At 39.1% G+C, this 13,866-nt stretch overlaps 1 protein-coding gene across 1 annotated transcript; it reads left to right on the plus strand.

Annotated features, from left to right (window-relative positions):
- The first annotated feature begins 1,405 nt into the window (after positions 1 to 1,405).
- On the plus strand, positions 1,406 to 13,305 carry LOC106081750 (transcription factor E2F2). Its single transcript, XM_013243935.2, has 5 exons — positions 1,406 to 1,799; positions 2,111 to 2,220; positions 2,298 to 2,553; positions 12,052 to 12,406; positions 12,473 to 13,305. The coding sequence occupies exons 1-5, from the start codon at positions 1,599 to 1,601 to the stop codon at positions 12,568 to 12,570; spliced, it is 1,020 nt and encodes a 339-aa protein (XP_013099389.1). The 5' UTR covers positions 1,406 to 1,598; the 3' UTR covers positions 12,571 to 13,305.
- The last annotated feature ends 561 nt before the right edge of the window (positions 13,306 to 13,866 follow it).

Genomic DNA, 13,866 nt, shown 5'->3' on the forward strand with positions numbered 1-13,866 from the left:
GGCCAAGTGCTTGGCATACCAGCCGCCAAGCCACGTATCGTCCGGTGCAGTGTAGGTTATTTGTCCATTAATTTCGTGAGTGAACGTGTTTGTTTTTTTCTCGACATTGTCTCCTGTTCCTTTTTTTTCATGGACTTATTTTGGCCTACCTTTTTCTTTCTTTCTTACGCAAAGACCGGTATGATTTTTTTTGGTTTATGGTGTGATAGATGTCATGGTTGCAAGAACCACCCCCATCCGGCGAGCCCTAGCCGCGCTAAACGCCAGCATACCGGCAAGGCAATTCATGGCACCACAAACGGGGTTTTATCGTCAGATAAATCCCAACCTTGAAACACCACCATTAACAACAACCTTGTCTATTAGCTGTACTTTTTCCCAATGCATGTATTTTTGTGTAATGACAGACATTTTTCTGTGGCAAAGTACCCTTCTTCCGTACTACACATGATTCTGTGCATCTGTTGGAAGTTGTATTGATTGCATCGAACGCTAAACAACGGCAACGGCTCTCGCTGTTGCTCCATGTGCACAGGTTCGAAATTAATTATTTGCGAAAACAATAGAAACAAAAACATTTGATTACTGTCAAGCTTCGCTCGCGAAACAATAAACAATTTCCACGACTATTCCGAATGCTGAATAATATACAACCCAAACGCAAAAGGTCTTTTTTCAAATTGTTTGTATGCTACTCCCAGAACACATTAAAATTAAATAGTAGAGATCCTTGTTATTGTATTTCCACTATAAAAATTAATGCAATAAACTTTTTAATCAGCTTTCCTGCGACAATTTATTATTTAAATTTTTTCTCATTAGTTCAACAACATAAAAAAAATTTAAAAAAAAAAACTAAAAATCAAGATGGTAAAATTGCCATCTTGCCATCAAGCTCGTCGACATTTTGTCAACACACACAAATAAATTGTGTGCGTGTGTATACGTGTGCAGAAAGTATGCAAGTGTATTTTTGTACTTAAAAATGTGTGCATATTTCCACTTTTGCTGGAAGTCGTTCGCGTACTTTATTTGCCGGCAGAAAAGAGCGGAAGAGTGCGTGAGAGCGAAGAACATTTTGAGAATTGGGTAATTGAGAGCTTGCAAATTTCAGCTTGTGGCTTTTTTTTCCAACAGAGGTTTGCATTATCACGCAGATGTTTTTTTGAAAATAAGCTCTTTTATTCAAATAAATAGGAAAAAAGAATAATGCAATTTTTTTTACTGAAACTGTACGCGAACAGACCTATGGACATACATTTAATGCTCATGTGTTCTTTTTCCACAAAGGCACAAACCGAACTCATTGTGTTTTCCTTGTAAACGATTGCAAACTGCATTAGCAACTCTGACGAGTTTGACACTTCTTGTGACCTTCTCCATTCTCTCTTTCGTAATAAGGAATGAATATAGTGAATAAATGAAAATAAAGATAGAAAAATATCAAATGGCGGCGGCAAACTAACAAGCGCCAAATTTTAGAATTTAATTTGTAGAAAATTAAAACGAATCGCGTTTTAAAGCGCTTAATTATTGTGAAAAAGCTTAAGTAAATAATTGAAGAACATTTTGAAGAATAAATTATCGATTCACACAAAATGGAAACACCAGAAAATACACCGAAAAAATCATGTCCCCCTAAAGATGGCTATGGAACGCCCCGACAACAACCCACTGAACGTGAAAAACAAGGGCAAACTCCTCAAACACCTGGCAGAGCCATTGGATCCTTGGTGCTGCTGACACAGAAATTTGTTGATCTCATGATCTCAAATGGAGGAGAAATCGATCTAAAGGATGTAAGTCTGTCGTATGGGGCCTGAGCGTTGTTGATTTCCAAAAAACCACCACCAAAATATCTAAGATGTTTGGCATACGACAATGACTTCTATTGTAATTGTATGTTGGTGGGTGAAGTGTGTAAATCTATGTGTTAAGGTTATTGTGATGATGGTGTATTTGTTTCCCTCACCTGAGTTGCGCTAAGGCGCCAAATATTTCTAAGAATTTTTGATACCGCAGGTGAATGTGATTAATTACGATGTTTAAAGTGATTTTCTCTCCTCTCTCTCTCTCTCTTACTCTTCCCCTTTTCAAAATTGCCCATAAGGCTGCGGATATATTAGATGTGCAAAAGCGTCGGATTTACGACATTACAAATGTATTGGAAGGTGTGGGGCTTATTGAAAAAACTCGATATTCTAGTGTGGTCCGATGGAGGTATGTTTAGATTTATTTTGATGACAGCTGTGTAACAGATGATAAAAACTCGTAATAATTTATTGTTGTTTATGCAGGGGTGGACTAGATGGTCAAAGTGATGACTCCATATTTAGAGAAGTAAAAACACGGTGCAACCAATTAGTGGCTCTGGAAGCTGATATTGATGATCAATTGGATATTGCCCGACGAAATCTCAAAAATGTTCAAGAAGATGCCGCGAATAGATCGTTTGCATATGTTACCCGCGATGATTTGCTTTCGGTATTTGGCGATGATGTGGTCCTAACTATTCCCAGTCATGATGAAGAAGTTAAATTAGTAAGGCGAAAGGTAAGACTAATAAACTAACTACAAAAAAACAAACAAAGAAAGAATGTATGGGATTGCTATTACCCTCCTCCAAAATCTTTGAGTAATAATCTTTAAATCATCGTCATTAACCCTGTTGCATATACCAACTTGCCCCTATTTCATTTGTTTTTTTGCTGAATGAGTAATTTATTAAAGTGTGTGTAATGATTTCTATAATTACCTATTACATTATCAGAAAGATTCGTATGTATGCACATGTGTAGGACCAGTCTGCGTTTTTAAACAAATGCTAAGAAAGAAAATAGAAGTTTATGCTATGCTTTTTTCGCTATATTAACAAGAATATTTTAAATAGAATAAATCTGCTTCAGAACTTTCATAGTTGTGGTTTTGGCAGCTACATTCTTGTATGTGGGGGTAGCAATCCTCATCGAGCTCCATAGCTGACTAAGCCCATTCCTGTCCATAGGACCGATCGCCGAGATAACGTTACGTTACCATTGGTTTAAATGCGGAAACAACTCGTCTTGTCGTATCGAGCGTCATACGGGCTTAGTATCTCAGCAAGTGCCGGTGCCGCCCGGCCTCTCACTCCATTCGATACCGCAACCTGTGGACGCACCCGGTGGCTCCCAGCTAAGCTTTTCGTGATAACAAAGAAGAAGATTTGTGCTCAAAGATGCAGCCCGTGTTGTGCTCATGGTTATCCTGTGCCGGGTATCATTTCATACCAAAGGAAGGGGAATGGGTCGGTTAGCTACATCGAAAAGAATTTGACGGAGGGTATCTTCATTTTGGCGACCTCCTTGGATATAGAAAATGATTTTAATATCGTTAAGAAGTTGAAGTCGATTGGGCAGATTGTGGCAAGAAAAACTCCGCAAGGAGGGATTTTAACCCCTCTTTTGTGACTCTTTGATATCAATGGGAATCTCAGATCGTTTAAGAGGAAACGTTCATACTGCGATCGATTTTATGTACCAGAACGATCCAGCCTTCCCAGAGGACGGTTAGGAATCGCTAAATAAGGAGAAAGTGCAGGTCGTTGCCGATGATGTTGTTGTTGTTGAAGCAGTTTATTGTGTTCTATCTTTCGTCTGCTTGATTCTGTTGAGTGTCAAGACCCAAGAACTCTGCGAGTAAGATGGGGTGCGTCCACAGGGATCTGGGTCTGAGTCGAGTGGGTCTGGCCGGGCAGTTAAACAGGTGACGTGTATCGTGCGGTCCCTGGTTACAATCGGGACAAACATCTTGCACGTCGGCATCAATCCTAGCTCTGTGGGAATTGAGGCGGCTGCATCTGCCGGAACGTAATTGAGCCAGAACCACTCTGGTTTGCCGGGGGAGGTCGATTTCTTCGGGTGCAATGGGTGGCGGTCGTTCTCCACTCTACGTGTTCGCCGATGATGTTGTCATAATGGTGAGTGGCCGATTTCTCTCAACGATCTCGTTGAAGGAGTGTCAAGGTTGCCCTTTGAATGGGCGATTGCCATGGGCTCGGCATAAACCCCAGAAAAACTAAGCTGATACTCTTAACCAAGAGGCGAAAGCTCAGTCAGGGAACCTGTTCTGAACGGTGTGGAGTTGCCGCTCCCTACAGAGGGCCTCTGATTCGTGTCCAGAGACTGAGCTGGAGAAATATCGTCGAGGATAGCGTCAAATGGGGACTGAATGTGCTCTACTTCTGTCGAAACTAGTTTTGGAAAGAGTTGGAGGCTTAGGCCGGGGACGGTACACTGGATGTGTACCAAGTACCTGGTGTAAACCAAGTATGTCTCTAGAATCTCAAGCGGCATATCAAGCAGATCCAGACAACATTCATGCACATACGGTAGCAGATGTAGTCCATGGATAACGACCGCCTCCCATTGCACCTGAAGAAATTGACCTCCCCACTGAAGAAATTGACCTCCCCCCGCAAACCAGAGTAGTCCTGGCTCAATTACGTTCCACCAGATGCAGTAGCGTCAACTCCTACAGAGCAAGGATTGATGCCGACGTGCAAGATGTATGTCCCAATTGTAACCAGGGACCGCACGATACACGTCACCCCAAACCCACTCGACTCAGACCCAGATCCCTGAGGACGCACCCCACCTTAATCGCAGGGTTCCTGGGTTTTGACACTCAGCAGAATCAAGCAGACGAAAGATAGAAGATAACAAACTGCTACAACAAAAACAACACTAAGTATGTCTGCGGTGACATTGGGCTCCTCAAGACGATGGCGAAGGTGCAGGCTAGAGCGGCGGTGTTGATCTCCGAATCAAGGAGCAGTGCCCCGAGAGAGCCACTGAACACCATGCTCGAACTTAGGTTCTTGCACCTGTATTTTTGGTGTGTGGCAACGAAGATCGGCGCGACGGATTAATTACGAGGAGAGTCCTTGTTGACGAATCGTTTTCTCGAAAAGGGTTCCCTTGAGCGCGAGTCCATCTGATCGTTTCTCGGGACCTTCTGTGTAGACGGATGGTTCTAAATTAGACAAATTAGGAAATGATATAGGCTTCTGGTAGAGGTCTTTGTTGCCATGAAGGCACTAGAGACGATTTCAATGCCGAAGTCGTTGAACGTTCGGATTTTCACGAAATATCTAAAGAATCAGTCGGCGCTTAATATGTCAAGTCTAGACTGGTTAGATGATGCAAAGAGAGATGGCGGCGAACGAGTCGGTCGAAATAGCTCCCCTTTCGAGATTCTTGGGAAGTGGTCGCTTTCTACAACAACTGAGGAAACATGACCACGAAATGCTGATAGGAGTCCTGACTGGTCATTGATACGTTAGGTCTTTGTCGTTGCGCTGGAAACTGAAGCATGACCACGGAATACTCATAGAAGTCCTGACTGGTCATTGAAACGTTAGGTCTTTGTCGATGCGCTGGAAACAGAAAGTTTCGAATCTATACTGGGTGATGATGATGTAACAACGGCGATGAGAATACCAAGCACTTTTGTATCATTGACCATAAAATCCAAAACCTACCTAAACCTAAAGTATACGAGTGAAGCTCCTTGCGAAATAAGAGGTCAGATTACTTGGCTGTAAGGACTAGAGGACTGCTGTCGACAAACTTGGTGAATGCAAAGACTTTTAAGGCAGCGCCGTCCGAGTTAAATGGGTTAGCGACGCTTACACAAATCCTTTAGGGACATCAGTAAAATAAAAAGACCAGGCTTATGCAAACCTTAGTAAGCAGGAGATCAGTAGGGCTCTCGGCATCATTACGCAACACATAGGACAACTGGCTCATTGAGGCATTTATAAAAAAATTCTTTTAGTTTAATTTTTCTAGAAAATTTTGTCGGAATTTGATTTCTTTAGAAAATTTTGTCAAAATTTGGTATTTATAGAAAATTTATTCGAAATATGGGTTTTTGTAAAAATTTCTTCAAAGTTTAATTTTTACAAAAAATTTCGCTAAAATTTGATTTTTATAGAAAATTTCGCTAAAATGCGCTTTTTATAGGAAATTTTGTTGAAAATCGATTTTTATACGTCATTTCGTCGAAATTTAATTTTTATGGAAAATTTCGTTGAAATTTAATTTTTATAGAAAATTTCCTTGAAATTTAATTTTTATAGAAAATTTTGTTGAAATTTAATTTTTATCGAAAATTTCGTCAAAATTTAATTTTTATAGAAATTCTCACCCCAACTACATTGTTATAAAAAATTACGTCGAAATTTCATTTTTATAGAAAATTTCGTCGAAAATTGATTTTTGTGAAAATTTTACCCAAATTTAATTTTAAAAGAAAATGTCATCGATATTTAGTTTTTATAGATGAGTTTGTCAATATTGATTTTTATAAAAAATTTCGTCCAGATTTGATCTTTTACAGAAGATTTCGTCCAAATCTCATTTTTATAGAAAATTTTGTAGAAAATTAACATTTTTATGGAAAATTTCGACGAAATTTGATTTTTATAGAAAATTTTGTGCCTATTCAATTTTTATAGAAAATTTCGTTGATATTTAGTTTTTATACAAAATTTCATCGATTAGTGATTATTATAGAAAACTAGCCGAACCGGGCCCTCTCCGCTGCGCCTTCTTTAACACTCTAATATCTTTTTAGGGTGGCAAAACTTCGCCGTGAATGTAGATATAGAATTTATGCCACTGTAGTCTCTGTCCGCCTTTGACACTGAACGCCTGCGTTCCAATCCTGGCGAGAACATCGGATAAATTTTAAAGCGGTGGTTATCCCCTCTTAATGCTGGCGACATTTGCTAGGTACCATGCCTTGCATGAGCTTGTAAAAAATTCTCTCCCGCCGTTCGGACTCGGCTATACAAAAGGTCCCTTGGTTTAAACATGAATCGCAAAGCACTCATTGATGTGTGAGAAGTTTGCCCTTGCTTGGTTCCTGGGCAAATTTTTACTCTACTGCCACATACTTTTCTTTTGAGTCCTATATTACCGTATTGTGTCCTATATTATCGTATTCCGGATTAGGGGTTATTTCGGGGAATGTCACTTGGCCATTAAAGTAAAAATAAGATTCGTGCTCTACTTTCAAAAACATTTCATATGAGTCCCATAGTGGCATGATCGGTAAATAAGTTGCGTTTGAGGGTGGGTTGGACCCCAGGGTCTTTGTCCCGGAAATGAGTACCAATTGCCTGAAAATCAATCAATTTCCACCGCAAATAGCTTTTATATAATAGGGAGGTATTTTGGGGTGGGGCGGCTCCCCAAAGACATGGCTCGAAATTGACGTGATTGGTCTGTATATCCATTTTGCGAGTTTTGGTTGGCCATCGCGGCACACGACCCCAACTGTGAGAGCGCAAAAAAAATTCTTTTTAGGTCATTTCGACTCAAAGATAACAAAACTCTTGCTCCACTCCCGATTCCCTTTAATTTGAGCCCCATATTGCCATGGTCGGTAAATATGAACCGTTTGGAGGATGTTTAGGTGCTGGGACGGCCACCGGCACTTTGCCTTGAAAATAGATATCAAATTTGTTCTTTACTCACAAACACCGTTGATTTGAGCTTTGCTATAGTCGTAATTGAAGTTCAGTTTAGGTGATGATTAAGGGCGTACTCCCGAACACTTGGCTCCAAAATTGGATATCAATTTCGTTTTCTACTCTCAAATACCTTTCATTTGAGTCCATATTGCCACATTGCATCTCCGATCATTGAGTTCGTCTAGAAAGAGAAACAAACAGAAAGCTATTAGAGATAATCATATAAAGCTTTCTTAAAAGCATTTGCGTTGCCAATATATTGAATATGAGGAGGCAGAAAGTTCCAAAGACGAATAGCATTGTAGAAAAATTGTGAATGGGTACTATTACTATTCTTCTACTAGATCTATCAATTATAAGTTTGGCGTGAAGATTTTCAAAAGTTCTGTTGTACACTAACTTGTGTATCATTAAAAGTGTTCTTGTAAAAAATTAATCGCCGAATGCGATACCATGCAACTTTTTTGTAAAAGTTGAAACACCTGCATATCTCTTTAGGCCATAGACATATCTTATTATAGCGTTATGTGCCATTTCCAACCGATTTCTGCTTCTCGAGTCACATTGGCTAAACAACTCACAGCCATATAGGAGTATAGCTACAAGATATGATTTCGCTAAAAGCGATCTGATGTTCTATGGTGTGTATAAATGTGTTTTATAGAGTGTTCTTAACATTCCGAAGATTTTGCCTGTCGCTGATATGATATGGTCCTTCCATGTTAGTGTTTGATTAATAATTACACCAAGATTTTTTGTTTTATATATCTGCTTGATTGCGTCATTTCCAATTTGCACAGGGTATTCGCACACCACTTCCTGGCAGCGGTTTAAAAAATAATGAATTTTGATTTGTTTGGATTAATGTGCAGTTTGTTTTCCATAGCCCACATGTTGATATTTCTTAAGTCGGTGTTTAGCTTCTCTATACCATGACATAGTTCTGTCTTTGAGCAATTCAGATAGATTTGTAAATGGTCTGCATAGATTTGGATATTTTAATGTGTCAGTATGGTTGGCAGTTCATTTATATGCATACAAAATAGAAGCGGTCCCAATATGTACCTTTGAGGAAGTCCATGCAATGGTGTGGAAACGCGAATTCCTACCACGATAGACTGGACACGATCCTATAAACAGTAAGATATTAGTTTGGTTGCAGCGCTTGAAAAGTTGAAAAAATGTTTAAGCTTTCTGCATAATATGCTATGGTCAACACAGTCAAATGCTTTGGAGTGATCTAGCAATACAAGACAGGAAAGCATTCCATCATCCAAACTCGATCTTACTTCCAAAACCAGACTGTCTATTTGAAAGAAGTTTTTGTTCATTTAAATACTCATATATCTGCTGATGAACAACTCTTTCAAAAGCTTTTGACAGGGAAGGTAGGATTGACTTGGGTCGATACTCGTTTGCAGTTTTGGGGTTTGGAATGGCTTTAGCATATTTCCAGCTTCTTGGATATTGGACTCGTTGTCAAAATTGTATTAAAAATATGTGTTACGAATCTTATATATTGCGTTGCCCAAAAAGTAATTGCGGATTTTTCATATAGTCGGCGTTGACAAATTTTTTCACAGCTTGTGACTCTGTAATTGCATTCTTTCTTTTGTCAGTTATCAGCTGTTACTTTTAGCTTGCTATAGAAAAAAAGTGTAAAAAAGTATATTTGATTAAAGTTCATTCTAAGTTTTATTAAAAATGCATTTACTTTCTTTTAAAAAATCCGCAATTACTTTTTGGGCAACCCGATATAAAAATCAATTTGTGTTTGTTCGTTTGTTTGTGTGTTCCTTATAGACTCAGAAACGGCTGAACCGATTTTCTTGTAATTTTCACAGATGGTGCATAATGATCCCGTGGTAAAAATTGGGTACTATATTTTTTGATATCTGAAGGGTGGGCCCTCTCCTCCTTACCCTAATTTTCAGAAATGCCAGATCTCGGAGATGGGTGGTGTGATTTAAGCCAAATTTTGTGTGCTTTCTCAAAATAAAAATTTGGTATGCAAATTTCGGATGGGGTACCTAGGGGGGCCGCCCCACGCTAAAACCTACCAAACATATATTTAGACCTATCACGACAATATGGGACTCAAATGAAAGGTATTTAGTATAAGAAAACGTATCTGATATCCATTTGTCGGACCAACTGTTAGGGGGACCACCCCAACCCCCAAAACACCCCTAAATCGGACATATTTACCGACCATGGCATTATGGGGCTCAAATAAAAGGTATTTGCGAGTAGAATACGAATCTAATATTCAAATGTAGGACCACGTTTCTGGAAATCCACCCCTTCTCCAAACACCCCCCAAAGAGGACTTATTTACTGACCATGGGATTATGGGGCTTAAATAAAAGGTATTTGGGTGTAGAATTTAAATCTGACATCCAAATATGGGACCAAGTATTTGGGGGGCCGCCTCTCCACAAAAGGGGACAAATTTGCGACCATAGCAATATGGGGCTCAAATGAAAGGTCTTTGGGTGTAAAGCACGAATCTAATTTCAATATTCGGGAAAAGTGTCTATGGGGCCACACAATAGAAAGTATTTGCTGACTATTGCAATATGAGGCTCAAATAAGAGGGTTTTTAGAGTAAAACACGAATCCGATATATATTTTCAAGGCCAACTCACCCTTTTTCACAGATGGTGCATAATGATACCGGGGTGAAAATAGGGTACTAACCCCTAACCCTAATTTTCAGAAACCTCAGATCTCGGATTTTGTGTGCTCTCCTATAGTAGCCTACAAACAAAAATTTGGTATCCAAATTTCGGATGGGGTACCTAGGGGGCCGCCCCACCCCCAAAACCTTCCAAATATATATAAAGTCCAATCACGACAATATGGGACTCAAATGAAAGGTATTTGAGAGTAGAAAACTTATCTGATATCCAAGTGTTTGGGGTACCACACCAATCCCCCTAAATCGGAGATATTTACTGACAACGGGCAATATGGGACTCAAATGAATGGTATTTGCGAGTAGATTACGAATTTGACATCCAAATGTCGGCCAAGGATGGGGCTCAAATGAAAAGTCTTTGGGAGTAAAGCACGAATCTGATAACAATATTTGGAAAAAAGTGTTTATGGGCCAACCCAACCCCATAAAATCACCCAAATAGGACGTGTTTGCAATATGGGGCTCACATAAGAGGTATTTTAGAGAGAATCTGATATATATTTTGAGGGCCAAGTCACTGAGTGGCCGCCCATCCCTCAAAACAGCCCCCAAAACGATCATGTTTCTCGACTATGGAAATATGGGACTCAAATGAAAGCTAGTTGGGAGTAGACTACGAATGTGATATCAACATTCAGGACCAGCTGTCTAAATGACGTCCCACCCCCAAATAAGACGTATTTGCTCACAATGACACTTTGGATCTTAAAGAGTGTGGAGCTCGATATTTATAGTTTTTAGGGCACATGCCCCAAACCGGACATATTTGCTGACTTTTGCAGTAAGGGGTTTAAATAAAAGGTTAGTTTGCGAATAGCAAACGTATTTGATATCCAAATTTGAGGCCAATGGCAATATTGGGTTCAAAAAATGATATTTGAGAGTAGAGCAAGATGCTGATATATTTCCAGGGCTAAGTGTTTGGGCGACCACCTCACTCCCCAAAACACTTCTAAATCGGACATATTTACCGACCATGTCAATGTGGGGCTCAAGTGAAAGGTATTGGGGAGTAGAGCACGAAATTGGTACCCACTTTCGGAACCAATTATTTTAGGTGTCTACCCTTTCCCCAAAAACAACCCACAAACAGCAATTATTTACTGACCGATGCAGTATGGGGATCAAATGAAGGTATTTGGGGCACCACCCTTTCCCAAAAACCCCCCCAAATAGAAAAAATTTACCGACCATGGTAATATGTGGCTCAAATGAAAAGGTATTTGAGATTTAAAAACGAATTTAATAAACAATTTGGGGCCAAGTGTCTGCGGGACGCCTTATCCCATAAACTCCCCTGAAACCAATGGCAATATGAGGTTTAAAAAATGGTTTTTTTGAGGGTAGAGCACGATGCTAATATTTTTTCAGGGCTAAGTGTCTGGGGGACTACCTCACCCCACAAAACATGCCCTAAATTGGACAAACATATCTACCGATCTTGGCAATTTGGGGCTCAAATGAAAGGTATTTGGGAGTAGGGCACGAAATGCATACCCACTTATGGGACCACGTTTCTGGGGGACCACATCACCCCCTTAACCCACCAACCACCACCCGGGGGCTCTTCCCACTACCATAATCTATATGAGAATATCGGGCTCTAATAAAGTCTTTTAAGCTAAAATAAGTCATCATCCAAACTTAAATGACCATAAACCCTCCGAGCGATTTCATAGACGATCATATGGAATTGAGATAAAGGCATTTATATTGTTATACTGTTTCTCAAGCTATATACACATATATGACCTCGAGCCAAACTAGAAACAGCAACTATTTTTCCATTTTTAATTTTTATTTTATCTTTGTTTTTACTTTTTTGTATTCCTAGAACTCTTTGCACATTTCTCTCGACAATGGCAGCACAATTGATGTGCGATTGGTTACAAATCAAGGTCGTTGCAGTACTACTCAACCTGAAACGGAATCAGCGAGACACTTTTCGCGCTTGGAAACACCTTCGCCCACACTATCAGCTTCATCGACGCACTCCAACTCGTCGGGAACGCTGCAACAAACTACCACCAAAGCAAATCTAGTCACCGAAGAACACACATATTTCTGCAATCCCGAATTGAAAGAGGAAATGGAAGCAATGAAGAACAAGCTGACGGCACGAGTTATATTACAAAATTGTATGGCAGGCCATTCATTGCGAAGATTTTTTCCCGATGATCCACATATGGGTAGGTATACAAAATAATTGAGATATAAGACAATAGCTAAATTAATTTTTTTGTTTTCTTTTCTAGAGAATCCCCCCTTATTGCCTTTGAATCCGCCCCAAAATGATTACATCTTTGGTTTAAGCCAGGATGAAGGCATATGTGAATTATATGATATACCCTAGTGTCCTTAGCTGTAGTAGGAAAAGAAAAAAAAACGACTGGAAACTTAAGCAATGTGCGACTCCTTTAAAATCATCCCCCTTCCCCTTCATTATCATAAAAATAGTGCAAATATTTAAAAATTTTAAATTATAATCGTAATTCTAGCTAAATTAGTTTCCCACAAAAAAAAAAAAAACGAGGACACAGAGACAGAGAGGGAATAATTGTGTATATAGATCTTGGATTTTATTTTTTTTATTATGGTTTTCATCTCATGAGAGGTCTATCGATTTGAAAAAATTCTAAAAATCAAGCCAAGCCCATTGTTCTTCTTCCCCTCAATTTTCTCAGCTTCTCTTGCATCTCAATCATTTAAAAAACAACGTTGTTTAAATGATTTTCTTTATACGACTTGGCTTAGTTAACATTGGCCTCACCTTACATTTATTTGTTTATTTTTTTTTTTTTTTGTTAGTTTGTATTTAGTCCCATTTTTAATTGATCTTTTTGTAGCAAAAGTATATGACCACGCATGATTTGTTAAGGTAATTCGTCCCTTATTTGCTTTAAACCCTTATCGTCATGTGTTAAATTCTTAATTATTTTTTTTTTTTAATTATCTTGACCAAATATTAGGGTTTTTTTCATTTTTTATTCTTTTCGCTTATTTTCGAAATAGTTTTTTATTTTTTAAGATCTATTTAACTAAAATTTTAATGATCGACAATGACTTTTAATAATAAATACTTGCCTATTTATTTTGTCGTTTTATTTGGCATTACAGTATTTATTGGGATGTGTATTAGACACGGCTCAAGGAATACAATAAGATTACCAGAGCGGCAAAACGTGCCTCCTGGAAGCTTTTCTGCGAACAGGTCGATAACGTCTATGACGCCGCCAAGATAAAAAAGTTTCTCTCAAAAACCCATGTCCAAACTGAAACTTTAGTAGCCGACATGGGAGTGAGAGCAGAGACAACGGAGGACATGTTGAGGCTTTTGATCAAAAACCATTTTCCACAGGATAAGAAGGGACTCACGGAGACACCGGAATCTTGGAATAGCGATAGCGTTAATGACGCCGTCAAGATAAAAAAAGTTTCTCTCAAAAACCCATGTTCAAACTAAAACTTGTAGCCGACATGAGATCGAGAGCAGAGACAACGGAGGACACGTTGAGGCTTTTGATGAAAACCCATTTTCCACAGGATACGAAGGGACTCACGGAGACATCGGAATCTTGGAATAATGACGTTGATCGAAGGATTATAATAACGAAATTTATGGTGAAGGAATCCTTGAGGAGCTTCAAAC

Source organism: Stomoxys calcitrans, chromosome 3 (assembly GCF_963082655.1).
Source record: "Stomoxys calcitrans chromosome 3, idStoCalc2.1, whole genome shotgun sequence".
Taxonomy (NCBI): Eukaryota; Metazoa; Arthropoda; class Insecta; order Diptera; family Muscidae; genus Stomoxys; species Stomoxys calcitrans.

Bases quoted from the DNA above. Each gene is read 5' to 3' on its own strand.
- LOC106081750 (XM_013243935.2), top strand. From the start codon at position 1,599: ATGGAAACACCAGAAAATACACCGAAAAAATCATGTCCCCCTAAAGAT. The intron at 1,800-2,110 runs GTAAGTCTGTCG...ATTGCCCATAAG, and splicing joins GAGAAATCGATCTAAAGGAT to GCTGCGGATATATTAGATGT. The intron at 2,221-2,297 runs GTATGTTTAGAT...TTGTTTATGCAG, and splicing joins TCTAGTGTGGTCCGATGGAG to GGGTGGACTAGATGGTCAAA.